General features: G+C 42.4%; 2 protein-coding genes across 3 annotated transcripts in view; both read right to left on the bottom strand.

Annotated features, from left to right (window-relative positions):
• Positions 1-886: 886 nt before the first annotated feature.
• LOC125886012 (zinc finger protein 665-like) lies at positions 887-9,895 on the bottom strand. The gene is made up of 2 exons (XM_049571910.1): positions 9,645-9,895; positions 887-6,404 (listed from the first exon to the last, which is right to left on the bottom strand). The coding sequence occupies exon 2, from the start codon at positions 6,291-6,293 to the stop codon at positions 3,156-3,158; it is 3,138 nt and encodes a 1,045-aa protein (XP_049427867.1). The 5' UTR covers positions 6,294-6,404; positions 9,645-9,895; the 3' UTR covers positions 887-3,155.
• A 4,432-nt stretch (positions 9,896-14,327) lies between these two features.
• The window catches only part of LOC125886087 (protein sidekick-1-like), a 270,398-nt gene continuing 257,749 nt past the window's right edge, over positions 14,328-26,976 (bottom strand). The window contains exons 38-46 of one of the 2 annotated variants that reach the window (XM_049572031.1): positions 23,450-23,636; positions 23,206-23,343; positions 22,945-23,106; positions 21,646-21,771; positions 20,959-21,123; positions 20,237-20,374; positions 18,075-18,195; positions 17,850-17,979; positions 14,328-16,208 (exon numbers count right to left, since the gene is read on the bottom strand). In XM_049572031.1, coding sequence (XP_049427988.1) covers positions 15,900-16,208; positions 17,850-17,979; positions 18,075-18,195; positions 20,237-20,374; positions 20,959-21,123; positions 21,646-21,771; positions 22,945-23,106; positions 23,206-23,343; positions 23,450-23,636 — 1,476 coding nt within the window. In that variant the 3' untranslated portion in view covers positions 14,328-15,899. The remainder of the gene's footprint in view (positions 16,209-17,849; positions 17,980-18,074; positions 18,196-20,236; positions 20,375-20,958; positions 21,124-21,645; positions 21,772-22,944; positions 23,107-23,205; positions 23,344-23,449; positions 23,637-26,976) is intronic. The other variant, XM_049572032.1, reaches the window with a different exon arrangement.

Here is a 26,976-nt window from a genome sequence, read left to right as displayed (position 1 = left end):
ATTTCTATGACACTTTCCTACACAGTTACAAAATGCTTGGTTACAGAGAAGTCTAAACAAAAATATTTTCAAAAAGTGAAATGAAACAAACATATTATCATGACGACGCATACTGTGATAGATAACAAAAGTATTGGAACAAGATCTCTGAAATCTTTCAGTGTCATTTCAGTGACCGTTAGATCCAGTTTGTAGCCACAGATTTGGGCAAGGCAAACATACAAAGCTCTGGATGTTGAAGAACCGTTGGCATGCTGGTAACTAGTGTTTGTTTGCTGTAAAGACAGAGTGCTTTAATTAGAAATGCTGTTTGGGGAGGGCACATCAGGCACAGGGGTGAACTACAAGGACTAAACCCTCATGCAGAGCTTTTGCATTAAAAAGGTAATGTAGTGATAAAGAATAAAGACCATAAAGGTATGAAGCTCGCAGAAACCGGCACAGCACTAACAAACTGTTCGAATGGCAACAGTGAAGGCTAGCACTGCACAGAGAAGTCAGTGGTTTTGCATGTTTCACCTACATACATGAAGCAGAAGTTTGTGAACAAAAAGCACTAGCGCTATGTTGCCAGGAAATCAAACCCAGCAGCAAACATAAAGTCACAATGGTCCTAGTGTGAATTTGGCTTCTTACACTGAGAAAGCTGCTGTCAAAATTACATTCCATAAGTTTTCTTTGTGTCAGGAATTTTCTAAAAAGCAGTAAAACAAGTCATTGATTAATACTTGGCAGAGAAACAGACAGACTGATCATTACCAATCAGTAACACTTATTTTACAGTGATTACAAAAATAGAAACTCCTGTACAATCCAATAACCCAGCACCCTCAATATTTTTTTGGTAGCACCAAGAATCGAAAACGTAAGTATCAGAAGGTTGCACTGATTCTTACTCCTCTTTGCTTACTTTTGGAGAAGGGACAATTTTACACATTACACTGAGAAGTTTGCGTTGTTAAACAAGGCTTCTTTTTTTTTTAAAGAAAAACATGGGAATATCCTTTAAGCCCAGTTCACACTAGAGATTTGCAGCGTGGAAAGTTGCTCAGCCCAGGTTGGCTGATGCCGTCACCTGCGACTTGCCTGTCACATTGCCAGTGGCTGGTTTTAGACCATACGGCATGTCATCTACCTCAACAGTCAATCAGCTTGTTGTATAGTTAGCTGGCCAAATCAGTTACAGACTGTTAGCAGACGATGTGTTTGCCTGAGCCTGAGTCCATCTTAGTTACATCCCTGCGGCTGTTGATGCGTATGTTGGTCTCCGTTCTGACAGTGTACAGGTGTTGGAAAGTAGGTTGTTGCTGTTGCTGTTGCTGCGCGCATGTGTGCATCATGTCTCACACACACACACACACACACACACACACACACACACACACACACACACACACACACACACACACAATGACTGATTTATTGGCTGGGTTATTTAAATTATTGCAGTGTATTTATTATGAATACGTCCATCTGAAGCTCACGTCGTTCTATTTTTTTGCTGTTTCATCACTAACAAGCAAATGAAGCAATATCACACTATCACTATCCTCATGCCCATTTTAAAAAGCTATATATAATGTTCATAATATTATATATACATATAATATCCATCATAATTCTGTGTGGAGTTTGCATGTTCTCCCCATGTCAGCGTGGGGTTTCTCCAGGTACTCCAGCTTCGTATCAGTGTAAATTAGCAGGTTTTCAGAACATTGCAGATTGTCACACTGCAAGTAGCTGCTCGTTTCAACTCATCTCATCGCAAATCTCTGGTCTGAACTGGGCTTAAAGGGAAAGTATTGATAATTAGACTTTATCTAGTGGTTAATAAATGATCCCTAACCGTAGTGATACATCATCCATGGAAAACTTGTAATGCTTTGTCTTTGTTGATACTGTCAGTGAGGTGTTGAGGCCTCATCTTGTAGTAATGTAGTGGATTTTATTCTTTTCTAAAAAGAATATGTTTGAAAAAATACCAATTGGATAACCCAGCATTTGACAATTTAGTGTTCATGGCAGCCTAAATCTGCCTAAAACCCTGTTTCCACTGAGCAGTACAGTTCACTTCAGCTCAGTAAGCTTTTTATCCATTTACACTGTGAAAAGTTGTGGATGGTACCAATGGAACAGTTCTGTACCGTCCCCAGTTTTGGTCCCCCCTCTGTTGGGGTACCTAGCACACAGATCTATGGTACTAAAAGGTGGAGCTGTGAACACTGCAGTCTGTTGATTGGTCAATAGAGGACAGTCACTCTGCTCAGGGCTGAGCTGTGGCTGGTTTTGAGGCTCATGTAACCACTGTTCATACTGTGGAGAATTACATACATTCATAAACTGTAACTATAAAATGAAAGGATGTTTTGCTGTCTCTTGCAGCAGCTGGAGTCAGAGAAAAAATAACTTTATTTACTGGACCGACTGCCGGCAACTTTTAAGGTGGAACGTTAACTTGTAATGTTACTCAATGCATGAGTTGATTCAATCAACACCTTAAATTTTACTGACACATTTGACCATTACTTTAGTTTTTATTGTCTCTCTTGGATGGCACACACTCTTGGTAATGGGTGGATCTTCAAGCGTTTATGTATATTAATTTCGACCGGATCATGTGAACTGCATATATCCCTATATTCACTGAAAGAAAAAAAAAACCAAGTGCTGCGTTGTTCCTGTAGGCTCCAGTAACACTAAACCCCTGAGCTTGTCTTCGAACGACTAAATGCACAAACCTGCTATTTTTAAAATATCCCATGGAGAGAGACTCTCACTGCAGCCTGTTTTATTTTGTTCTAAAAATGTTGGCCTGCAATCTCGTTCTGTGGATGATAAAAGAGGTGCAGACTTCCTTCTGTGTTAAGAGTGTCAAGGAAACACAGCAGGTAGTTGACGGAGCAGTGAGTGACAACAACTCCACCAACATTTAAGGGTATTGCTTGCTGTGGAAAAGTCAGTGGTCTGAAGGGTTACTTTTGGTTCCAAGGGTACCATACCGAATGTATTTGGTGGAAACGGGGATTAAGTTAGCTTTCAACACATTTTGCTTTCTTATTATTTCTCAAATAATATAACAAAAATCCTTACTGCTACCAACCCCTACAAACATGCAAAACCACTGGCACGATCATTCAAAAGCAACAACCTAAGCATCACAGGAGTTCTGTTTCTACAGTATCTAAGTAGTGGTATTTTGTGATGTGTCTGTTTCTGTCTCCAGTCTGTGTAAATGTCTGTCCACAGTGGGGGCAGCAGTATGGCCTCTCCCCTGTGTGTATCCTCATGTGAACGTTCAGTTTATCTTTGCTAATAAAGCGTTTGCTGCAGCACGTGCACGCATAGGGTTTATCCCCCGTGTGATAGCGCTGGTGCATCTTCAGCTCTGTCATCCGACCGTAAGTCCTGCCGCACTCAGGACACTCGTAGCTGGGCCGCACCTCCATGTGCTGCCTGCTGTGCAGTCGCAGCCCGCTGGATGATCTGAAGCTCTTGCTGCACTGCGAACATTGGAAAGGTTTCTCTCCGGTGTGGATGTGAATGTGTAACTTGAGGCTGGCAGCCGAGGGGAAGCCGTTGCCGCAGATGGAGCAGAGGTGAGGTCTCTCCCCCGTGTGGATGCTCAGGTGCTTCTCCAGCTTGGTCTTGTTCAGGAAAGTCCTGCCGCAGACAGGGCAGTTCAGTGGCTGCTCTCCCTCATGTGAGGTCATGTGGTCTGTCAGCTCAATTAGTGCAGAAAAAGCAGCATCACACCGTGTGCACGAGTATGGCCTCTCCCTCTTGAATTTCCTGTGTTTGAGGCAGTGTTGTTCTAGATCTTCCTTCTCTTCAAAGGTTTCGATGCAACAGGTGCACTGGTACGGTCTTTCTTCTGTATGAGTCCGCAGGTGATATTTTAAAGCTGTTAACTTTAGAAAGACGCTGTCGCAGTGTGGACATCTTGCTTCACGTCTGTTGTGGACCATTACGTGCCTTTTGTAGTGAGACAGCTTCATGAAGTGTTTGCGGCACAACGAACAATAATACTGTTCATCTTGGTGGCCTTGTTCATGCTTCTTCAGCGCATACTCAACCTTAAACTTCTTCCCACAGATGCTGCAGGCGTAAGTCTTGTTATGAACCTCCATGTGCTTCTCAAGTTCTTCTGGGCTGCTGAAGGTTTCATCACATTTCGAACAAGTCCCATTGTTTTCTTTCACATGAATCTCCAAGTGTTTGTTGAGGTCTTCTGGGAAGGCAAAATTCCTCTGACAATCAGGGCATGTGTAACACTCTCCGTTTGTTGCTTTGCGATGGGTCACTATATGCCTTTTCAAATGATACATTCGACCAAATACTTTGCCGCAATCGCCGCAGATGAGGCTTTGAGGGTTGGATTGGACCTTCTTGTGTAATTTAAGATGACTTACAAGTGCAGACTTCTCCTTGAACTGTTTATCACATGCAAGACATGTCAGGCCTTCAACTGCATGAGTCTTCTTGTGTGCTTTCAGCTCCAGCCAGGACCCTAAACTTTTCCCACATTTAGAGCAGATGTATTGGCCCAAGTCGTGCTGGTTCCTCATGTGTCGGGTCATGTGGTAGTTCTGGCTGAAAGTCATCGCGCAGATCGGGCAGCTGAATGGTTTCTCCTTTGTGTGTGTCCTCATGTGTCTGGCGAGTTTGTTTGGCCCCCTGAAACGCCTGCCGACACAGATGGGACAGAAATGGCCCTTTGTTCTTTTTTTGCTGACTTTTGCTTTCTGACTGTCTCCGTCTTGAGATGTGGCTTCATCAGCGGTCTTATCTTCAAGCTTGACAGTAACTAAAGATTCTTTTTCCTGAGAACCACCATTATCAGTGTCTGCTTCATTTTCAGCAACATTATCATTATCTTTGTCACATAGCTTGACTAGTTCTTGATTTTTCTCGTCATCGCTCTGCTGGGAGGTTTGTCCCTCTGTCAGGGTGGGCAGGAGGGACAGGTCTGTGCCATGTGACATGACATGACAAATAAACACATCCTTGTTAGTAAATTTTTCTTGACACTCAGGACATGACAGAACTTTCAACACATGCGTCCTCTTGTGACTTTGCAGCTCTGCTAAGCTACCTTGACTTTTCCCACAAGTGGAGCAAACAAACTGGCCTGCACCGTGCTGGTTCCTCATGTGTCGCGTCATGTGGTAGGACTGGCTGAATGTCATGGCGCATACCGGGCAGGTGAACGGTTTCTCCTTTGTGTGCGTCCTCATGTGTCTGCCAAGCTTGTTTGCGTCTCTGAAGCGCTTGTCAACACAGATGGGACAGTAGGGGCCTTTTACATTGGACGAGGAAAAGAGAAAGTCTTCATCATCATCGGCACTATCACTAGCTTTGTTGGGGCCTTTCTCTTCTATCTTCTGTGGTGATGATGATGATGACAACTGTCTTTTATCATTTCCTGCTTTATCGCTGGCTTCATCAGAAGCCAGATTAGTCTCATCAACGCTCTGAGACTTATCTTCATTTCCACTATAATAAAGCTTGTCGTTGCTGTAATAGTAATTATCTTTGCATTGAGGTGATTTTGTTGGGGTTTTAGTCACACGTGGTTTTGGTTTGTTTTTTGGCCTTTCCCCCCCACGCCGAGGCCGTCGTCTTTTGCGCTTGGTTTGAACAGGAAGGTCTAAATCGTCTCCAATGTCCACACTGACCTCATGAAAACCAAACACTTCAGATTCATTTAAAGCAGATTCCACTTCTTTGCCGATAGCCAACGCCTTATCCAAGGTTAGAGTTTCCCTCTCCATCAGCAGCCTCTCTTTGAGTTGTGGGCAGTTGGTTTTCTCAATCAGCTGATCCAGTATAAGTTTTTCTTGAAAGTTTCCATAGCTGCAAAGCCTAAGCAGCTCATCTAAGGCAGACACAAACAGATCGACAGTCTCTCCAGGCATCTGAGCCCTCTGATGAAATTTAAGGCGGTACATCTGAGAGCTTTGATTAGAGTTGAAGTAGACCGTCAGAGCTGAGATTGCTGATGCGTATGTGGTTTCACTCTGGATCAGTGCTGTGAAGATACGCTGGCCCTCTGGGCCGAGGCAGTTCTGTAGGAGCATACACTTAGTGGAGTCGACGAGGTCGCTTTCACCGAGTGCTTCAACGTAGTGTTCAAAAGCTTTGAGCCACTTGTGCCAAATCATGGTCGGTTCACCAGGGACAGGTAAGAAAGGTGGAGGTGGGGACAGGATTATCAGGAGTGGCTCTGGGAGTGGTTCTGAGGAGTAGTCCTGTTTCGTCACCTCCTCATCTACATCTGCAGTTACTTCATCCATTGTTAGTGTTTGGTGTGTTTTTTTCACTGAGGCAAATTTGATTTCTTTGACTTAAGTAAGAGTCACCGGTCCGTGCTCAGGCTCCCAATGTTGTATCCTCCTCAGGTCCGTCTGTGAAAGCAACAAACACAAGTTAGTTTCTAGTTTACTTTCTCTGTATCCAATTTCTTTTTGTTGCAAATATACATTCAGTTCATCCAGCTAGGAATGGTGCAGTCTGACACAACATTTGTGCTATAGATTTGTCTCAGTTGGGAGAATTGAATGTTTGCATAATTGCATGAAGTGTGTCTTTAACCAATAATCTAACATTCAAATAGTTGCGGAATAATTATAATCGACTCATCAATTAATTGACTTATTGTTTCGGCTTCCCTGTGTCTCCCAATATTGTATCAGATCACAAAATGCAACCTATCTATGGAGACTGTTATAAACTGCACTTCAGCTCACTGACTTTATCTGTCCGACACCATTAATATTGACTGCATTACCAATAACAAAGCTCCTCAGTCTCAGACAAGAAGAAAACATTTTTTTTATGAATAAAATCACTCTGCCACTCTGCATTTCTAATTCCCCTGGTTTAAAGTGACCAAGTACATTTACTGAAGCACTTAAGTATAATTTTGAGGTACTTGTACTTTTACAGTATTTCAATTTAATTCTACTTTATAATTTTTCCACTCTACATTACAGAGATAATTACTGTACTAATCACTTTAGCCTATTTATTGAAGAGCTGTAGTTACTTTGCAAATTAAGATTTTACCTGTAACATATGACCAGTTTATAAAACATGATCAGTTGTTACAGATCACACCACCAAAAGTACAGAAGTAGTTCAAATCTGCTCCACATTCACCAAAGACAAGATTAATGTACTGTTTATATAATAATACATGAATAATAATGATTTAATAATATTAAGTGAAATGGATGTAGGTCTTGACTTGCAATGGAGTATTTACTACTTTGACATAAGCACATTTTAAGAATACTTCTTACACCACTGTCTAATTCATGCCATCCAAACCTGCATTCAACATCTTCATGGAAACCAGCTGCAATCACCTAAGACTAAGGACGTACTCAGATAAATTACTTAAGTGAAAGTAGTGATACCAGAGAGGAGAAATACTAGTACATAAAGTAAAAGTCCTTCATTCAACGAGAGAGTAAAATTACTTTATGCAGAATATATATTATTGGATTATAATTACTAATGCATTAATGTGTTCATCACTTTAGTGTTGCAACTTGAAAAGGCTGAGCAAATTCTTATTACTCTGTATACTGCTGAGTGGTTTAATCAATACATCATCATTTATTAGTTGATTACATTTTGCATTAATAATCTGAATCTGCAACGTAACTAAAGCCATCAAACAAAAACACAACATTTCCCCTGTAGTGGAGTACAAAGTGGCAAAACTAGGAATACTCAAATAAATTACAAGTACCTTAAAATTGTACTTAAGTACAGTGCTTGAGTAAATGTACTTAGCTCCTTTCCACCACAGCTTAGCCTATTTGTCAGTTGGTGTGTTTGTGTCATAAGGACCTTACCCCATAAAGCCACATTGTTGACTGAGGGCAAATACTTAACAAATACTGCTACTCATTTTTGAGAGATTTACTGGTTGAGTCTATAAAGATGGATTAATGGGCCCAAAGTGTAAGTACTCCCCATGGCTTTCATCTCCAAATTGTCCCTCAAATTAACATGCTGACTAGGTAGACACTCAATATGGCCAAAATGCCCACAAAGATTTACAAAATAATGACAAAGAAATCAAGACAGCTGCAAAGAGACAGATAGATGCACAACAACAAGCTAAAAGGGCTAAACAACCACAAAGAGACACAAAACGACTACAAAGAGCAGCAAAGCAACTACAAAGAGATTCAAAATGGCTAAAAAGACACAAAATAACGACAAAGAAATGCAAGACAGCTGCAAAGAGACAAAGAGATGCACAACAACTAGCAAAAGGGGACAAAACCACAAAGACACAAAATGATGACAAAGAGATGCAAAACGACTAAAGAGACACAAAATGACAACAAAGAAATGCAAAAGGAGCCGCAAAGAGACAAATAGATGCACAACAACAAGCAAAAAGGGGCAAAACAACCACAAAGAGACACAAAACGACTACAAAGAGATGCAAAATGATTACAAAAAGAAGCAAAGCAACTACAAAGAGATTCAAATGACTAAAGACACAAAATGATGATAAAGACATGCATGCCTGCTGCAGAGATGGAGAGATGCCCCACAACTAGCAAAAGGGAACAAAACAACCACAAAGAGACACAAAATGATTACAAAGAGATGCAAAATAGCGACAAAGAAATGCAAGACAGCTGCAAAGAGACACGTAGATGCAAAACAAGCAAAAAGTGGAAAACAACTACAAAGAGATGCAACATGATTAACAAGAAACATAAAGGGATGCAAAATGACGACAAAGAAATGCAAGACAGCTGCAAAGAAACAGAGATGCACCACAACTAGCAAAAGGGGACAAAACCACAAAGAGATACAAAATGATTAAAGAGATGCAAAAATAATTTCAAAGAGATGCAAAGCAACTACAAAGAGATTAAAGAACTAAAGAGGCACAAAGTGACCACAAAGAGGCTAAAAAGGACCTCAAAATAATAGAATGCAACTACAAAGACATGCAAAACAGCCACAAAAAGAGGACAACAGAGAAGAACAACCAGACACACACACACAAAAATCTACAGAGACACAAAATTACCACTAACGGATACAAACTAACCACAAAGAGACACAAAACCACAGAGAGCTGTGTAACTACAGAGAAACACAAAACAGAGACAAAGTGGCTAAACAAATACAAAGTCTGTATTATTTTTGTTCATATTTAGGAGAGCTAGTGGGACCTTCTGCATGTCTGTGCCCAGGGGCCCACTGTCTCATAATCCGCCCATGTAGGAGAGGTGGGGGGCCGTCAGGGGGGCCTCAGCTAGTCAGGGATTACAGATGTTTATTGTCTCACAGCGGGTGCCTTGTGTTTCTAGCCCTGTCACTGCAAACTTAAAGAAAACTACCTTAAACTGCTGTAACGTCACAGTAACTAAACACTGTGTGACCACCAGCTAAACACACCCCTGCGTCTGTGAGCCAACGGTTTCTAACGGTCGTGTTTCACCATTTAAACGGCTCCGTGTTTTTTTACACGCAGCTGTGCAGTCTGCTACAACGCCAACCGGGACAGTGCGTGGATGTGTATCGATACTACACACAGCCATCGGACACAGAAGCAGCACTGAGATGAGTATTAAGCAATAATCGGGGAGGAGGAGACGAAAACTCACCAAACCAAACTGGGTCACAAGTCACGACGTGTGCAGACAGACGGACAGACAGACAGCGGTGTGACGGCTGCTCCGGCTCACAGCTGTGCCGTGTGCACACAGCCGGTAATGGCTGAAAATGCAGCTCACTGCAGCGCCACGGTTATAAAAGGCGATTATTAATGCTAAGGTATTATATAGAGACACAGAAAAGCAAAGCATGAAGTGAAAAATATATCCGCCATGCCGACAGTCCTTCTTCCGGACACTACAACAGCTCCCCGGGGTTTGTCTCACCAGCCCCCAGCGCCCTCTGCTGGCAAGGAGTCACACTACGCATGTGCAGTGATGGACAAACGATCCTATAATAAGATGAAAGAAGCAATGTCACAATATTATTTTAATATACGCCATTAAAAGTAAAATTCCTGCACTTGACATTTTATTAAGTTGAAGTACAGAAGTATTAAATTCTACCTAAGCACTACTTAACCCTTTCATGCATGAATTATGAATACCTCAGTCATTTTCTCAAGTGTTTTTATTCCTCTTAAGGCCTGAAAATATATTCGAATTTCATTTTTTCTACATGTCTAATCAGGTGGACTACTTTCACCTCCTGTCCCCCTCCCTCCCTCCCTCCCTGGTTAAGCTCATAGCTCTTGACTCTTTAGGGCCCCCCCACACATCTCCTCCTATTGAACTGTGTATTTGTTTCACTGAACATTTTCTACAGAAATACAAAAATGTTTTCAAAATATTATTTTTGTAACATAGACTTCAAGTTGCCCTGTAATAACATAAACCAATTCATTTACAGCACAAAAGTCACTGCAGATTAAGTATTTTCTCAAACAACAAAGTTGCAGTAATAGTATTAATTCTAGTTCAAATATAACCAGCGATGCATGAATTCAGGTCCAGTGGACAGATGGATAATGGAAATTTCCTCCCAAAATAAGATCAATACTCGAAAATTTTAACAAGTGTATTGCTCCTTAGATGTTACTTTATGATACCAACAATGGTCTCATATTATAGAAGGATATGGAAGAGTGTGTTTTAGAATAGATTTTAAGATTTTACTGATTACTTTTAAGGCTCTTCATGGTCTCCCTCCCAGCTATGTCTCCGACCTCTTTGTACTGTACATGCCAGCATGGGTGCAGATCCCGAGGGGGACGGGGGGGACATGTCCACCCAATTTCTGAAAAACACAAATGGTCCCCCCCAATTCTAAATAGTCTAAATGATTGAAATTGAACAAATGTATTTTCCGACTCCACATTCCCAATTCTAAAATAAATGAAAATTATGGGGGCGGCACGGTGGTGTGGTGGTTAGCACTCTCGCCTCACAGCAAGAGGGTTGCCGGTTTGATCCCGGGCGTGGGAGCCCTTCTGTGCGGAGTTTGCATGTTCTCCCCGTGTCAGCGTGGGTTCTCTCCGGGCACTCCGGCTTCCTCCCGGGCACTCCGGGCACTCCGGCTTCCTCCCACAGTCCAAAGACATGCAGACTGGGGACTAGGTTAATTGGAGACTCTAAATTGTCCGTAGGTGTGAATGTGAGCGTGAATGGTTGTTTGTCTCTATGTGTCAGCCCTGTGATAGTCTGGCGACCTGTCCAGGGTGTACCCTGCCTCTCGCCCGATGTAGCTGGGATAGGCTCCAGCCCCCCCGCGACCCTCAAGAGGATGAAGCAGTTAGAAGATGAATGAATGAAAATTATGGAACACATATTTTTATAAATATATTTTCCACATTCCATCTCTAGTCTACTATAGGCCTCCCTCCCGGCCTGCTCTGCTGCAATGCAACTGTGAGCGAGTAACTTAAAAAAACAAACAAAAAAAGATGAACTCTCGCAGTAGTCAGTAAACAAATGCCTTTCTAAGAGTAATTCTAGAGTTATTTTGATTAAAACTTCCTCAAAAAAGAAAAGTGTGCCCATAAAAGATTTAAAAACATAATCAGATTCTGTTTGCTGCCTCAAATAAAGTAACTTATCCCTAGCCAGATCCATATCCATTGCAGCTAACGTTAGCTAGTTACTTAGCCTGCTAGTTAATGTTACTTAATGTAACTTTAATTAATCAGGTGTTCGTTTATATTAGCTATATTACTGTGAGGTTAGGTTAGCTAAAGTATATTGTTTCATTAACTGGTGTCCTGTTTGTGTGTGAGCCAGGTCAGAGTATGACAGAGCATGGCAGAAAGCATGGCAAAGAGAAGGAAACAGCCACAGGACATCAGGATTTTTTTCTTGGGGCAAAACGCCATTGTGTTAGTAAGAAGAATGTGGCCCCTGTAATATTACAAGTAATAAGTTGGTTGATAGAGTCCTCGTGGAAAATGAATGAATGAAAGAAGGGTTAATGCAAATTTTCAATAATTGTACCATTAGGCAACAGCAGATGTATACAGTAGTCACATACACTGGGAGAAAGGGAAGATGATGAGGATTGGGAATCTGTGAGGGGCGAGAGATGAGAACAGTGGACATAACATGCCTGAGACGCCGAAACTGTAAGTAGCATTAACTAACAGCGAAGCAGTGAAAAGGAAGGTGATGGCTGGCTCCATGTACTATTGGCTGTTTAAGAGTGTAGTGCTTTTTGAATGACTTGGTGATGGTGGTGAGCCTCTATGAAATCGTGAAATATGCTGGCAATCTCAAGCGCTCTGTGGGCATGATTGTGCAATTAATCTAAAGAAACAATCACAACTGATTGTATCCCCCCCAAACTTGTCATCAGATCTGCACCCATGCATGCCAGGATGTACTTCGAAGGCCTGGGGCAGAGGTCTTCTGTTTGTTCCAGAGGCCCAGCTGAAAACTAAAGGGGACAGAGGCTCTGGGACAGTCTGCCCAAGGAAATCAGGTCAGTCGAGTCAGTGACGTCTTTTACGTCCCTCCGTAAGACCTACTTTTATCGTAGAGCCTTTCCTGATTTTACTTGAGCTTTAAGTTCATTTAGACTGTCTTTTATTTCCTTGGTTTTTATATACTGAAGTGTTTTTATCAGTTTTTTTAAAAGTTGTTGTTTTCATGTTGTGTCTGGTGTAATTATTGACATGTAAAGCACTTTGTAACTCTGTTTTTATTTTTATTATTACATTCCTGAGTTGCACATTTGTTGCATTCTGTCGGCCGTATTGGTTTTGAGAGATTGGCGTTGCACTTACAACACCTGGCCAGTGGGTGGCAGTGTATGTCATGATGCATTGGGTCCACTGTAGTGGCTTGTATGCAACTACAGAATCAAAACCAATGCATGTTTTCTTCTCCCCGACACTTGGCCATTGTTCTGTCAGCTCTTTAGTTATTTTAATTGTGTACTCTTAATGCAGGATGAGGTTGTTTAGCAGAGAGTAAGGGCTCGGTGAATATAGCTCACGTTCAGGTCTTCACCCTGCCCTTATCCTGTGGGATTTTTCAAGTTTCTTAGACTTAAAAATAACAATTTCACTTAGTTTTCCTCAGAGAAATTAATAATGGGCACACTGTATATATTTTTAAGTTACACATTTTAAAAGTTTTCCTACATCTTTTAAAATGAAAGAAGGCCTCACAACCATTATTACCACAAAAATATCCATGTCACATCATCAAGGTTTCAGGGGGGTAAATGTAACATGCCACACTTGGGTGAACTGGTGGTATCACAAGGTTTAAATAGGTATAATGAAAATAATGAGGTATGATGAATATAATCACATTATCTCCTCTTTAATTACAATTGCACAAATGAATTCCATTACTGTCAATAATTGCAGTAATCAGTTATCAGAGAACCAAGCCACACTTAGTGTTAAGTATTTACCTGGATATGGTGGTGAAAGGTCTGTACCTGAAAATACAAGAAAACATATGAAGCCCACTCAAATCTCATGTTATTTTCATTCAGCCCGTAACATATTCTACATTTTAAACCATCAGGTCACACAAAATACATAAACAATCCTAAATTATAAATATTTTATGACATTACATGCGCGTTCTTCTATAATTTAACACAGTAAATACTATGTATGTGCAATATGGGCTTTGTGTTTCTGTCTCACAACCAGCTGCCCTTTGAAGAACAACTAAAGTTAATGATTGATTCTGGAAAGACACAAATACACTGTTGAATTTTTAAGCATAATTGACTTTGAGCTCCAAAAGCAACATTCTGTTTACCTCGACTGTGTTCGAGTAGAGGCAGAAATCTAAGAGACAAGTACCTCAATGGCTGGAGAAATACAATTTGGGGTGGACCAACCCTTTACTTGATAACACGACAGTTTACAAGGTGTGGTGAATGCTCTTTGCCTCTGCTTAATGATATCTTACATAATTGTTTAATAATTCAACCTGCTGCTATCAGTGTCCCCGAACACACAACTTTATCCAGGGAAAAGTATCACACACTGAGCACGACACTGAAACACTGATAGATAATAATTAATTGACAACAACTGATAAAGCTTTGGTCCCTCCTTCCTTTGAGCTACTTTAATAAAAGAGCCGAACAAAGCTCACAGGCCTGGTTCAGAAAGTTCAGTGAGACAGTTGAGTTCAGGGTCACTGAGGCGGTTACAAAGTGTTAAGGCACATCTGTAATTCACTTAGTGTGATGTAGAGGATCATCCGAAGGGACGTGTTCACTGTCTCAGTGCTAAAACAGACCACAGAGACACAGTGTTAAACAATGACCATTTATTCACACACTGTAATGGGACTGAAAACAAGCGTGACAGAGTGAGGGAGGCTGCTGGCTGGCTGGCTGGCTGGGAGGGAGGAGAAATTTTTAAATTATACATGAGCAAAAAACTTACAGATGATTTCTGTTTGCACTTGGTACAAAGTGTGTCAGCCTGGCTGGTGGGGCTGGGGCCGAGGTACAAACAGTGGGGCTTCATGATTCAAAGTTCAATCACACTCAGTTTGAACAGGAATGAATCTCCAAAATATCCTGTAATCTTGTTCCACACTTATTCTCTGCAGCTTATATATTTTTTTTATGACTCCTGTTAAACCGCCTCCTCCTGTTCCCTCTCGTCGCTCAGTGTGGCTGGGGACTCGCTCCAGTGCTGTTTCACTATTTGTTCTGAATTACACAAACATGGCCGAACTACATACAACAGCACACAAGTAAAAAGGGTTTCCCTGTACAAAATCCATCCTAAAAACACAAACATACATACGATGGCACGCTTTGCTTAGCAGTGAACAACAGAGACGGATGAACAGGCGTCTAAACTGAGCATAGAGCCATTTATACACGCATGCTTGTGCGCACACGTGTCACACTCCAACACACACTCAAACTTGTAAAAAATGTAACAGAATAAAGATGAAATGTTTGGGGTTCGGCTCAGTGCAAGCATTATGGCTTGGGAGGCTGTGGTATAAGGAGCGCTGACGACAGGAAGAAGACGGTAAAAAACATGGTTTTCATATATCCCGACCCAAACCCCGAACACATCGCTCTTAGGAACCACACAACACTCCACTTCTGAAGAACCCCTCGCCCACGCTCGTCCTTTATCAAGTTCAAAACTGTGATTATTGATTGTAATTTTTTTTCTTTTCCTCTGTGTGGTGGTATTTTAAAGCAGACAGCTTCGTGTTTGTGTACATGAGCCAGTCTGTCAACAAAAGCTGCTCCCGTCTGTGCCGTCTTATAATGATTCTCCTCAACCTTGAAGTTCTTCTCTCCCAGTGGGAGACACTGAAATGGCGCATCGGGGAGTGCATGCGTGTGTATTTGTGCACCTATGTGTAAATACAGAAAACAGAGAAAGAAGCGTTGTGCAGAAATTCCACGTTCCACCGGTTCGAGGTTAAATTCTCTCCTCGACATTTACACAAACAGACTCGTGTGGTTGTCGCTCTTAGCTCTCGTTGGAGAGTCTCTGGAATAGGCATGAGTATCTGGTGGTGTATGCCGGTGTGAATGTGTATGTGTGTGTGGAAACGAGGACAGTAACTGTGTGTGTAAGCACAGTGACATAAAGGCGTAAAAGTCATAGGAGGGCAACACACACACTTGTCGACACAGTGAGGATCTTTGTGAACGAGGGGAGAAGGCGAGTGAGAAGTGTAGGTTTAGTTCTTTGGGGCATGGAGGGCTGTTTCGTCACCAGTCCGTCCCACATCTCCTCACCTCGTCCTCCCCTCTCCTCCGAAGCCACCGGCTCTGTCTCCTTTAGTCCAAACACACACCGGGCCCCCCTGATTTATTTTGTGTACGTGTGTGTGTATCATTTTGTGCAGACTTTGTCTCTAGAGTCAAACAAATGAGGAGAATCCCGTCACAGGGGTGCGTGACCCCGGAGGTGGGTTGGTGTTAGGGTTGACGTGTGTGTGCGCAGGCTGCCCCGTAGGTGTGTATGCCCCACCCGTGCTGTGCTGGGTGACCACGGTCTGGTAGTAGGGCTCTGTGTCCGCAGTGGCGCACTCCTCGTAGCCAAACGGAGTTCCCATTGGTTTAAGGCTTTTGGGCTGCCGCTTCCAGGAGTTATAGTAGGTGGGGTCGCTCATGTAGTGGTTGACGAAGGAGTGCTTTGGTTGTTCGTCCTCGTAGTCACTGTCTGTTAACTGAACAAACATACAGCAGGGGTTACAGTCTGACAGTTTATCACATAACAGGGAGTGAATTTCTGTGCATCTGTGGGTGACCATTATCTGTAGTTTTTAAATTACTCAGTTTTGCATTTAGTTGACAGCAGCGACAGACAGGAAACACAGGGAAAGATTGGAGTTGAGCCAAAGACACCAAGATCACTCGTGTACTCCTTAGATGGCACTTCTAATTCAGCAAGTTGAATCGGTGGAGGCAAAAAGTTGGCGACAGAGAAGTGATTTTAGCCAGTTAGTGAGGCTTCTCTTTATTTTTTTTGCCTCCACCTTTTCTTTTCTTCCTCCACAAGCAAGGCTGCAGGCTGACAACACATGTACAGTACAAAGAACTCAATTTCTGCTTTCAAAGAATCTTCTGTCAAACGTATTCCCAGTTCGTACTTCAAGAGTATGACAAGATTGTTTAATCAGCCTTCACAGTAGTGTGAAAGTGGCAGACTGGTTTGACTTTCTTTCTTCTGTGATATATTTCTTATTCAAAATCTGACAAATCAGGGGCTGCCTGGTAGCCTAAAGGTGTGGGCGCTGACCATCGTCTGGAACATCCTCGGTTCAAATTATTTCGAACTGTTGCATATTGTCCCAAGTATTTTCCTTTACAATGGCGTAAACAGGGATGTATTACTGAACGGGCCTATGTACAGACCAGAAAGAGACTTAAAATGACCAAAAATGGAATTAAAGGTAAGTGCAAACAGACATAAAGTAACTACTAAAATGGGCAGAACAACCACAAAGAGACACAAAATTATCTCAGAGCCACAAAACAACTACAAGGAGACACATGACCACAAACAAAATTTCCACGAGACACAAAACCAGAAAAAAATACATGACTACAGAGAAACACAAAACAACACCAGGAAAAGGGGCCAAAATCACCACAAAGTCTGTGTGTCTTTTGCATACATGTGCCCAGGTGTCCATTGTCTCATAGTCCACCTATACTGTAAGTTAGTGTATATATCGACAGTGTGACCAGTGCAGCACAGAGGGGCCCAGAAGCTGTCAGTGGCCTAAGTAGGAAGATGATTTTTTTTTTTGGCTTTTGCCTTTTATTAGACAGGACAGACTTAATCGTGAAGGGGGGAGAGAGGGGGGATGACGGATGACATGCAGCAAAGGCCCGCAGGCCATAATCAAACCCACGGCCTTGCCATTTGACACTATTTTGGCCTTATTACTTCGCTGGCTGATAAGTAGGCGGCTGCTTACGGACCTCCACTGTAACAACTAGAATTCAGCCAGCGCAAACTCAAAGGTTATGATCCCAGACTGCCGTGACTTCCTGCCAGATCAGCAAATGTTATGTTCTGCCAATACACACACAAGCATGTGCTTGTGTTTGGGGTGAGGCAAGGGCCCAACAAAAAATATTTGCCCCGTGTCCAATCACAGTTTCATTAGCTGCTGTGACTTTATCTGATAGCACAACAGTGTAGATGCACTTTCATCTTAACAACATGAAATGTGTGTTAACTTCTCAGCTACCAGAATGCCTGGTAACACAAGCTGCGGTGCCTGGTAACACAGGTTTCTTTCCTATCTGGCCAGCAAAGCCTTTGAATTTGAGAGAAAGAGACAGACAGAGAGAGATACCTCTGACTCAGAGACCTCGGTGGGTTTCTCAGTGAGCGTGGTGCTTTCTGTGAGCACGGCTCCATTATAGTTGTTACAGATGTCCTCGTCAGAGTAGTGAAGACCGCCTGGACTGGGCCTGGGAGGAGATCTGTACGCACACACACATACACACATAAACAATGAATGTAACATCTGAAGAATAACCAGGAAGGTGTGTGTTTGTGTGAGAACGAGTGTGCACACCTAGTCCCGTTCTTTTTCAGGAAGGAGTTCTTGGTGTTGAGCGTTCTGCTGTTAAGCTCCAGAGCAGTGAAACCTCCGTTGTCCAGCGTTACTGACTCCTCCGCTGTGGACATGTGCTTCCCTGGAGGTAATGAAGGGAATCAGACAGAAAAGGTTCAGATAAATATTAAAAATTTGGTGCACTTCAGCCACTCATACAGGGCAGATTTTTTCTTTTTTGGTGAAAGTGTTGCTCTGTACTGAGTTTATGTGCAGTCTCCTGTTTTATTCATTGTGCATTCAGCTACCTCTCAGGCCTGAGAATAAGAAGCAAATGAAACTAGGATGCATAATTTGTCACTCAGGCAATAACCAGCCAGAATACATTTGTAATTTATCCACCAATAACCCTAACAAATGGAACAATAAAGGAAACATTGTTTTAAATGGGAAAAATATGATTGCTGTTTGGAACACAACAAGGTGCTCGGGATGATTTAAGGTCACCTGAACAAAAATTTCATTTGCTGTTGCCCACTGACTCAAATTGATTCTTCCTTCACTCTTGTTTGTGTTTGTGTGCTCATCCCGCCTGCACTCCCTCTCCTCCTACAGCAACCCCCCCTCACTCTGTTTCATCGCTCCACTGCCCAGAGGTTGTGCCAAGGTTTCCGTGGCAACTCAAATTAACAGCTGTCCTGATGTAACCTGCACTTGTCAGGTCTAACTTTGTATTACAGATGTTGACATGCACGCCCGCACTCACCCACCCATCCACCCACACACCCACACACCCACACACACACACTCACTCACTCACTCACTCACAAAGTGGCTGTAAAAGCACTGCTGCGCCCACAACAGAGAACATCACAGGAAGCCCAAGAGGAGAAGAAACTCACATGAAAACAGGAAGAAAAGCCTCAACATGAAGAACCAGAGCTTTATAGGAGTTACTGGGCAACACATCAGACAAACTAACTTTTTTTCTTTTTTTTGGTCATAATGAGGAGGGAGTTTGTCCTTCAATACACGTCAGTAAGCATCCTTGAGTAAGACTGATTTCTGCAGCTCCAGGCTGCTGTGCTCCCTGGCTGACCCTGTGGAGGTGGTGTGAGCTAAAATATAATAGAGCTGCAGATTTGAGTAAAAAAACTAGGAAGTAAGTTAGCTTTTTTTCCTCTGGGATCTCTCAATGGAGGAGTGAATCTGATATGAACAGGGCTTTAGTGAAACTACCTGAGATGAGAACTGTTTAATGTTGATTAACTTCACCAAGGAGTTATTTTGAGTTTTTGGTTTAGTTTGATGGTTTGTCTGTTTGTCAGCAGGATCACGGAAAACTTATTGGCCCAATTTCATGAAACTCGGTGGAAGGGTGTAACACGGGCCAAGGGAGAACCCATTAAATTCTGGAGCAGATCTGAATCACAGGGCAGATACACCAATTATTTTTCACTTTTGTTAACATTGCAAGATAGAGCATTTGGCTGTGGCGGAGGACTGTACTCTCCCAGTGGCTTTCTAGTTTTGCATTTTCTCTCAATGAACCACTGATAAATGGATAATAAAAGTTTTGAAAATTAAACTCAAGCATATCTCAAACTAGACTCGAGTGCCACCAGCGTCCCCGATTAGGATAAGCGGTTATGGATAATGAATTAAAGTCTTCAATTACAACATGTCACAACCTTTGCGTGATCACTCTCAGTTAAATGACAACTCCCCAGCATAGTCTCATGTAAGTCATAGCTGTTGTTTCAGCATTAATCTAAAGCCTCATTCAAAAACTTACAGAAATTACAGCGGGGCTTTGGGGAGATAATGTTTCCTGAGATGCTTCAGGGTACTTAAGGAACAATGCTGACCTTGTTTTCCCCTCTCAAACGGCACTTACAGGTGGTGGCAGTCCTCTAGGAACAAGACTGCTTGAGGCAAGTCTGCTCTACATTCAGTACAAGTGAACTTATGCATGTCTCAGCTTTTCAGCATCACAAAAAGTGGAGTGCACTGTAATAAATCAGAGGAGGGGAAGATGTGGTGAGCCTGCTGACGCTGAGTGGAACAATGTGAGTGTGACTGAGGAGAGAAAAATGCATCCTTTGCCAAAAACCATCCCGAATATCACCACTTTGTCACGTTATGAAGTATTGCATTAGAGCATGAACAGCCGAGCCACAGACCTGTGCCGCAGGCCTTGTACTTGCTGCTGTGTCCATGCAGCAGCAGTGTGAAGACCAGGACCAGAATGAGGATGAGTCCCACAAGAGCCATGACCAGCAGGAACCACCACTCCTCGTAGAACGGACGTTCTGACAGTGCTGCAGACAGGGAGGCGAGGGGGAGAGGAGGAGGAGGAACACACCAGGGATATATCAACTTTTCTTTTGCTTTAGATCAAATCGATGCTTTGCTTTGTCCCTCAGGATCAGGAAACATTCTTCAAAGTCTTTAAATGATATTTTTAGAGGACTGACTCTTCTTACTGTCAAAACACTCATCTTGCTGATTCTTCAAACAATTCGAAACAAACACTAAAGACAATTGTAGGTGCCTCTTTGCTCAGATCAGTTTATTAGGTAGAAGACAGGAAGCTGTGTAAATGTCTGGATTTCAGACTTTTCATTAATTATCGTGCCACAGATGAAAAATGAAAATGGAGACACGCTTTCAGGCTGTCCTCTCTTTGCACAATGAGCACAGTTGTAGTTGTAAGTCTAGACTCTAGATGGCAGCAGACACAAAAGCACTTCAACAATCACAGTAACTTCCTACAGTGTTTCCAACTGGTTATAAATTCAGTCAAACCCCAATTAAACAGTTTGTATCACCCTGGATGTGTTCATTAGCCTGATCTCCACCAGTGTGTGTGTGTGTGAATGTGTAAGTTGATTTGTGTTTATACCAGCAAGAGCAGCAGAGGGTGTACTTGGCTGTCCGTAACCATAGCGATTAACAGCGATGACTCTGAACTCGTAGCTGATCCCCGACCTCAGGCGCTCCAGCGGCACTGAAACGGACCTGCTGCTGGGAGGGAGGAGTCTGATGAAGGAGTCCCACACTCCCTCGTCTGCAGAGAGAGGGAGAAAAGAGAGGTGGAGAGAGAGGTTTGATGGACATGCAGACAGACGGGAGAGAGGGACCTCAATTTGAGAATTATTCCCTTTCAAATGTCACAATGTGATTATACAAAATTACAAATTGTCAAATTACATTTAAAATGATAATGATGATGATAATGTGGTGATGATCACTACTATTACAATTAACAAAATGAGCATTATCATTATTATCAGTGGTAGAATAATACCAGAGTCTACGATCTCTCCTGCAGAGTGTTCAAACAGCTCGCCACAGATGCTCCCTTTCTGTATTTGATACCTCTGGTAATCTTTATTACAAAATTGCTGCTGACTTGATTTGCACAGCGGGTCTGTATGAATCTGCAGAAAGCTGCGCCCAGTGACGTTTAGAGGAGGGTAGAACTTAACCTCCCTCTAAATTAGTGAGAAGAGCTGGTGCACATGATGAGGAGGTGCATGTCAAGTAAGTTGGTGGTTGACCTGTGTGTGGTGTTTGTGTTTGAGCTTACCTGATGCACGCGCCTCAATAACGTATCCAGTGACAGGCGCTGCGCCGCTCTCTCCCTCTGTCCAGGTGATAGTGAGTGCAGAGGACGTCTTGGTGATGGACATTTCCAGAGGTGACCCAGGGGAGCCTGTAGTGTCAGAGAGGGACACGTACATTACACACACTTCATTTCCTGAAAAAGTATCCAAACCTCTTCCATAACCACTGATTACTTTGTGAGTTTATTGATGTAAACAGAACAGCACAAACATGTCAAATAACTTCTATAACTGTAACTACACCCTCAGGATGTAGACTCCAGTAGTTGTATTTGGGTTTCAACTAGAACATGTTTACATGCTTCAATGGCCAACAAAACACCCTTTTTCCCTCATACTGTCTTTACCAGAACACCTGTATTTACACTCTGTCTGAAAAGCTCTGTTTTAGGGCTTGTCTCTTTAACCCCCCTCCAAAAAAAAAAAAAATAATCCCAGTGTACTCTGATTGGTCAGCATTTCCAGATTTTCCGTACCTCTGCATCTCTGCACTGCCATCACAGCCAGAAAATTACTGAAACAGAGTATATCAGCACTTTTTACCTTAAAGATCACCCATAAAAGCTTCTAAACTAAAATCTTCACAACCAGACATGTTCCAGCAGGAATATGATCCAAAATCGAGGGGTAATCAGCAACATCTGCAACCTACATTATGTTTTCCTGACATCAGCATGTAGCTACATGTAGCAGTGTATGTAAATGTGAACACTTCAATAAGCGTACTTAGAACAGATGAACAAAAGATCAAAAGATCTGTACAATCAGCACAGTTTCAAGATTACCCAAGATTCACGTCAACAAGTCAGTATCTGATCAACTGTAACCTCTTCTGTTATGATGTTGAGTAATGGCCTGGAAAATGTGACATCTTGTGACATCTCGTAACAAACACACCAGATCACGTAAAGGGAAAAAAGACACTTCAAACACTTATAAAAACAATCTGAACCCGTCTGAGTCAAAATTAACCACTTTAAATGGACATACAGTGACGGTGTTCAATTGCCCCATGTGCTTTCATTACAGCCCACTGCACGGCTGCCGGCAGCTGCCTGCTCCCTCAGTATGGGACCAATTTCAAAAACTGTTGTTCACATCAGTCTCTTTGACCAGTTTACACAACGAAATAGGGTCCAGGATGAAAATTGCTGATGTTATCCTTTAAGTCCCTACAGTATGCAGATGTTTGTCTCCAAAACATGACTGAATAAGTACACAGACCAACACACACACACACACACAGTTACAGCCATGCCTACCTTGCACAGGCTGAGCACTGATGTTTGCTTGGATGGGAGGTCCATAGCTGACCGTGAGAGCCTGAGCACTGAACGTGTACGTTGCTCCTTTGACCAGGTCTCGAACCTTCAGCCATCTCTGCCAGCTGCCCCGCACATCCACTGTCACCACTTTAGTCACTCCTGCTCTCACACAGACAATTCAAAAGAAATGTGAGCATCCTCCTCAACATGTATTTGTGTGTGAGTGTGTGTATGTGTATAAGGCATATGTGTGCACACCTTGTACAGGAGCAGTGGGCTGGTAGATGACCCTGTAGCCCTCCAGCTGTCCATTAGGAGTGAGTGGAGCTCCCCAGGACACATTAACACTTCCTCCTGTCACCTCTGAGAAGGACAGGTAGCTGGGCTGGCTGGGAGCTGTGGGACATATGCAGGTTGACGAATGAAATAAAGAAAATCATAAACTATGATATGGGGCTTGTTAATGTGGTTTTTGAGGAGCAGAAATGTCACCACTCCCTACCGGACTGCAGAGTGCGGGCCCCGCGGGGGTCACTGGGTGGGCCATCTCCAGCCGTGTTGAAGGCAGTCAGAGTGACCAGGTAAGGTGTGTAGCTGGTCAGGTTGGTGAGGTGCACACGGGTGTCAGGGACAAAAATCACCTTGACCTTCTCAGTCTGGTTCTGCTTGTCCCTCTCCCAGTAGTGGATCTGCAACACAGAAAAAAACACGGTCAACAACACTGGCTGTGTTTTTCCCCAAACAACTTCCAATCCTCCCGTTTTCTCCTCTGCCTCACTTAATTTCTGCCAACTATATATAATTTACTTTCTGTCCATTCCTCCTGAGGTCTCTTGATCGATCCATAATATACAAGTGCTCATGTGCTGTTTTACAAGGAGAAGAAGTTGGTTATGGAGAGATTTGTTTTCGCCTTGACAGTTTAACAGAAGGGTCAATTAGGTGTAATTTCTTCCAGGAGATACCACTGGTCTGAGTTAGATGTACATAAAATACTTTTACTCTATTTCAAGCAAAAGTATCTGAATGTAGCTGAGGATAACTGACATGCTTTCTTTCTCGCACTCATACTTTAAACTTTGGACTACCTGCTGACAACTAAGGTCAGTGTAAGTTCTCCTTAAATACATAATTTCATCATATGTTCAGTGAAATAAAATGGAGGTTACAAGCATGTCATACCAGAGCTGTTGTAATTAAATAGATTGCTCTTAATGGCAATTTGTACATAGCAATAATAATGTCCCAATCCAAGACCTAATTATGACATTTTTTCTTTAATTGACTCTGCACCTAATAATACAGAAGTGCCTGAAAACCAAACCAACAAGGATGCCTGACATGAGCCGTACACTGTTGGCCAAGTAATTAAACCTAAATTTAGTGTATACAGTGTGCAGTATTATAAAGCCTCACTCAAGCAGCTCTGCAATCATACGTGACACTTGCTCATTTGAACTGATTCAAGTAATCAGACAATCAAAAATATAAAATGTAGTCCATGTGCCACTGTCCATGCTTAAGTAGAACAGATAATAACGGACGTCACCATTAACTTTGACAACACTGGTCGGTAATGAAGACACACAAGCTACTTTGGTCAAACCCTGCACACTTAAACAGAACAAAGGTCACCTGATTATTGTACCCAGTATGATGGGATCAATATCAAGCCCCTGTAATGTGTGAAAGTCACAATTTAATGATGCCAAAAATGGCCTTTTTCCAATAAAACATTTTCCAAGCTACGATGAATTAGGCTCTGTGTTAGTTATCATCGAGGAATGTTGTTTCTGTGGCTTTTTGGCACCTTAGACAGACCAATTTATCACTCTTGGTGAAGTTTCATATAACTGTGCTGATCTGAGAAATGTGTTAACTGACTTTGAGAAAACAAAGTATTCTAGATCTCCTGAATGTGTGACTTTTATATTGCGGTCTAGGTCACACTTTGATGAAACAGGTTGTGTATAATGAGAGGAAAAAAGATAAGCAATATACTTGACATCTTACTGCCAGTAAACAGCCTATATAAATGCATATCCAGCAACAAAATCTGTTTGATGCATTAAACAGCTTGCCTCCTGCTCATAATGGCACCGGACAGGTGTATATCCACTGTAATATTCTTCAGAGCTGCTACTTGCTCTAAATGTGTACTTTTACAAATCACTGCATGGTGTTTAATCTCAGCTGAATGTTGAGGAAACATTTTCATCTACTAATGTCGTACACAACAGCTGAGAGCCCAGGGGAAGAAAGGCTTTGTTTGAAGAGGGAGCTGCGTTGACTTTACCCACACATACAGCCATATCAGATACACACTAACAGCAAGGTTACAGAGGTGGTTGAGCCTCATGAATTAGAGATGAATCAGAAGAAGTATCTTGGATAGACAGGAGCCTTCGGTGTCAGAGAATAGCCACAGCAGCTGTTACAGTACTTATTCTCATGATGGCTATTTTATTTTGAGCTTAAATGTTTTAGCATTAAGAGCAAATTCACAGAAATATGTGTCAGAGCAGAGTATGTTCTTGACTGAACGTGTTTAACCACAGCACATTAACATTTTCCCTGACAAGCATTCAACGACAATCAGCCACCCGGGTTCCTAATCACACTGTACATGGCTCCTCAGCTCACGCAAACTGTAATCAGATCATGAAACTGTAGCTTTATAATTACAGACAGAATGGACTTCTTTTTTTGTGGACCAGTGACCATTAAGATGGATACAAAGTGAGACATTGACAGATATTGATGTGACTGATTTGATGTATTTGGCATTGGTGTCATGTCAGCCAGCAATAACCATCACCTTCTCCTAGAGGTGGTGATGTCTTTTTCTGTGTTGTACTTTTAAGTTTAAATTTGGTATTTTTTTATATTGGTAACTATAGAGGGTATCTGCTCCTGATGTGATTCAAGGCTCTTCAGTGAAGGCTGAGACACAGGGCCCTATTTAGATGGTCTAAAACGCAAAGCGCTAGGCGTGCAGTGCATGGGTGTGTCCCAGTCACTTGCTGGTTAGACAGCGCATTTTCAGACTGTGCGCCATGGCGGAAAGTCTAAGGGCTCATTTATGCTTAACGTTAAATACGGATCCGGATACAGACGGAGCCTTCTGTCTGTGCTCCACGTTCATTTCATCTGTATTTCTGCATGTTTCCATAAAGCTTACGGATACGGGCAAAACGGAGCAGTACCACCGGGAACCGTGGGGGCAGTGTTGCTGTCACTACCCGATACATAGCTCTAGTGAGACAAAGAAGAAATAACAATTCAATTTCTCTCATCGGCAGTACTAGAGAAAAGAATTCTCCGTCCTCCAGTCGTGATGTATTTAACGGCCTCACCGACCACCGCCTCCTACAACGCTGCCTCTGTTTTTGTCTTTGATGCAAGAGGTACATTATCTCCTCCACAGTCGCCATGTTTGTTTTTGAGTTTGTTGTCATAAACTTTTGACGCTGGGCTGCCTCCTGGTGGATATATTGGTTAACATCCATGTCAACGTAAAGGGCGCATGGAAGTATGTGGGCAGTGACGGTAGCATCATTTGAAACGGACGTATACATTTTTGTACGTAAAGGTAGCATAAATGAGCCCTTAGGGTTAGACTTTGTGAATTAGTCATGGGTGTGTTTTGGGTGTATCATTCAATAAGCCAATCAGTGTGTCACCTCTCATTCCCTTTAAACGAGGCGCGATTGGAGCGCACAGCGGAGAGCTAGTTAGATGGCGGACCTACCAACTGGAAAGAGTGAGCGTTTTACAGCTGAGGAGACGATAAATGTATCTCTACATCGACTGTCCCGTCACATCTGATGTCAGATCAAGGGGGATTGGCACCGTTTGGCACATTTGGCACGCGTAATGGAAACCCAACCTGATTTGATTAACACAGCTGCAAACTCATAAGTTCACATCCCTCTCTGACCATTAAGACATGTTTCTGATAAATATTTTAATGTGCACAATAATAACCTTTCACACTGTAATCATATTTTTATTTGTTATCTTTTGCAT

The sequence above is a fragment of the Epinephelus fuscoguttatus genome, linkage group LG3 (genome assembly GCF_011397635.1).
Source record: "Epinephelus fuscoguttatus linkage group LG3, E.fuscoguttatus.final_Chr_v1".
In the NCBI taxonomy this organism is placed as follows: Eukaryota; Metazoa; Chordata; class Actinopteri; order Perciformes; family Serranidae; genus Epinephelus; species Epinephelus fuscoguttatus.
This window is presented reverse-complemented; position numbering and strand designations above follow the sequence as displayed.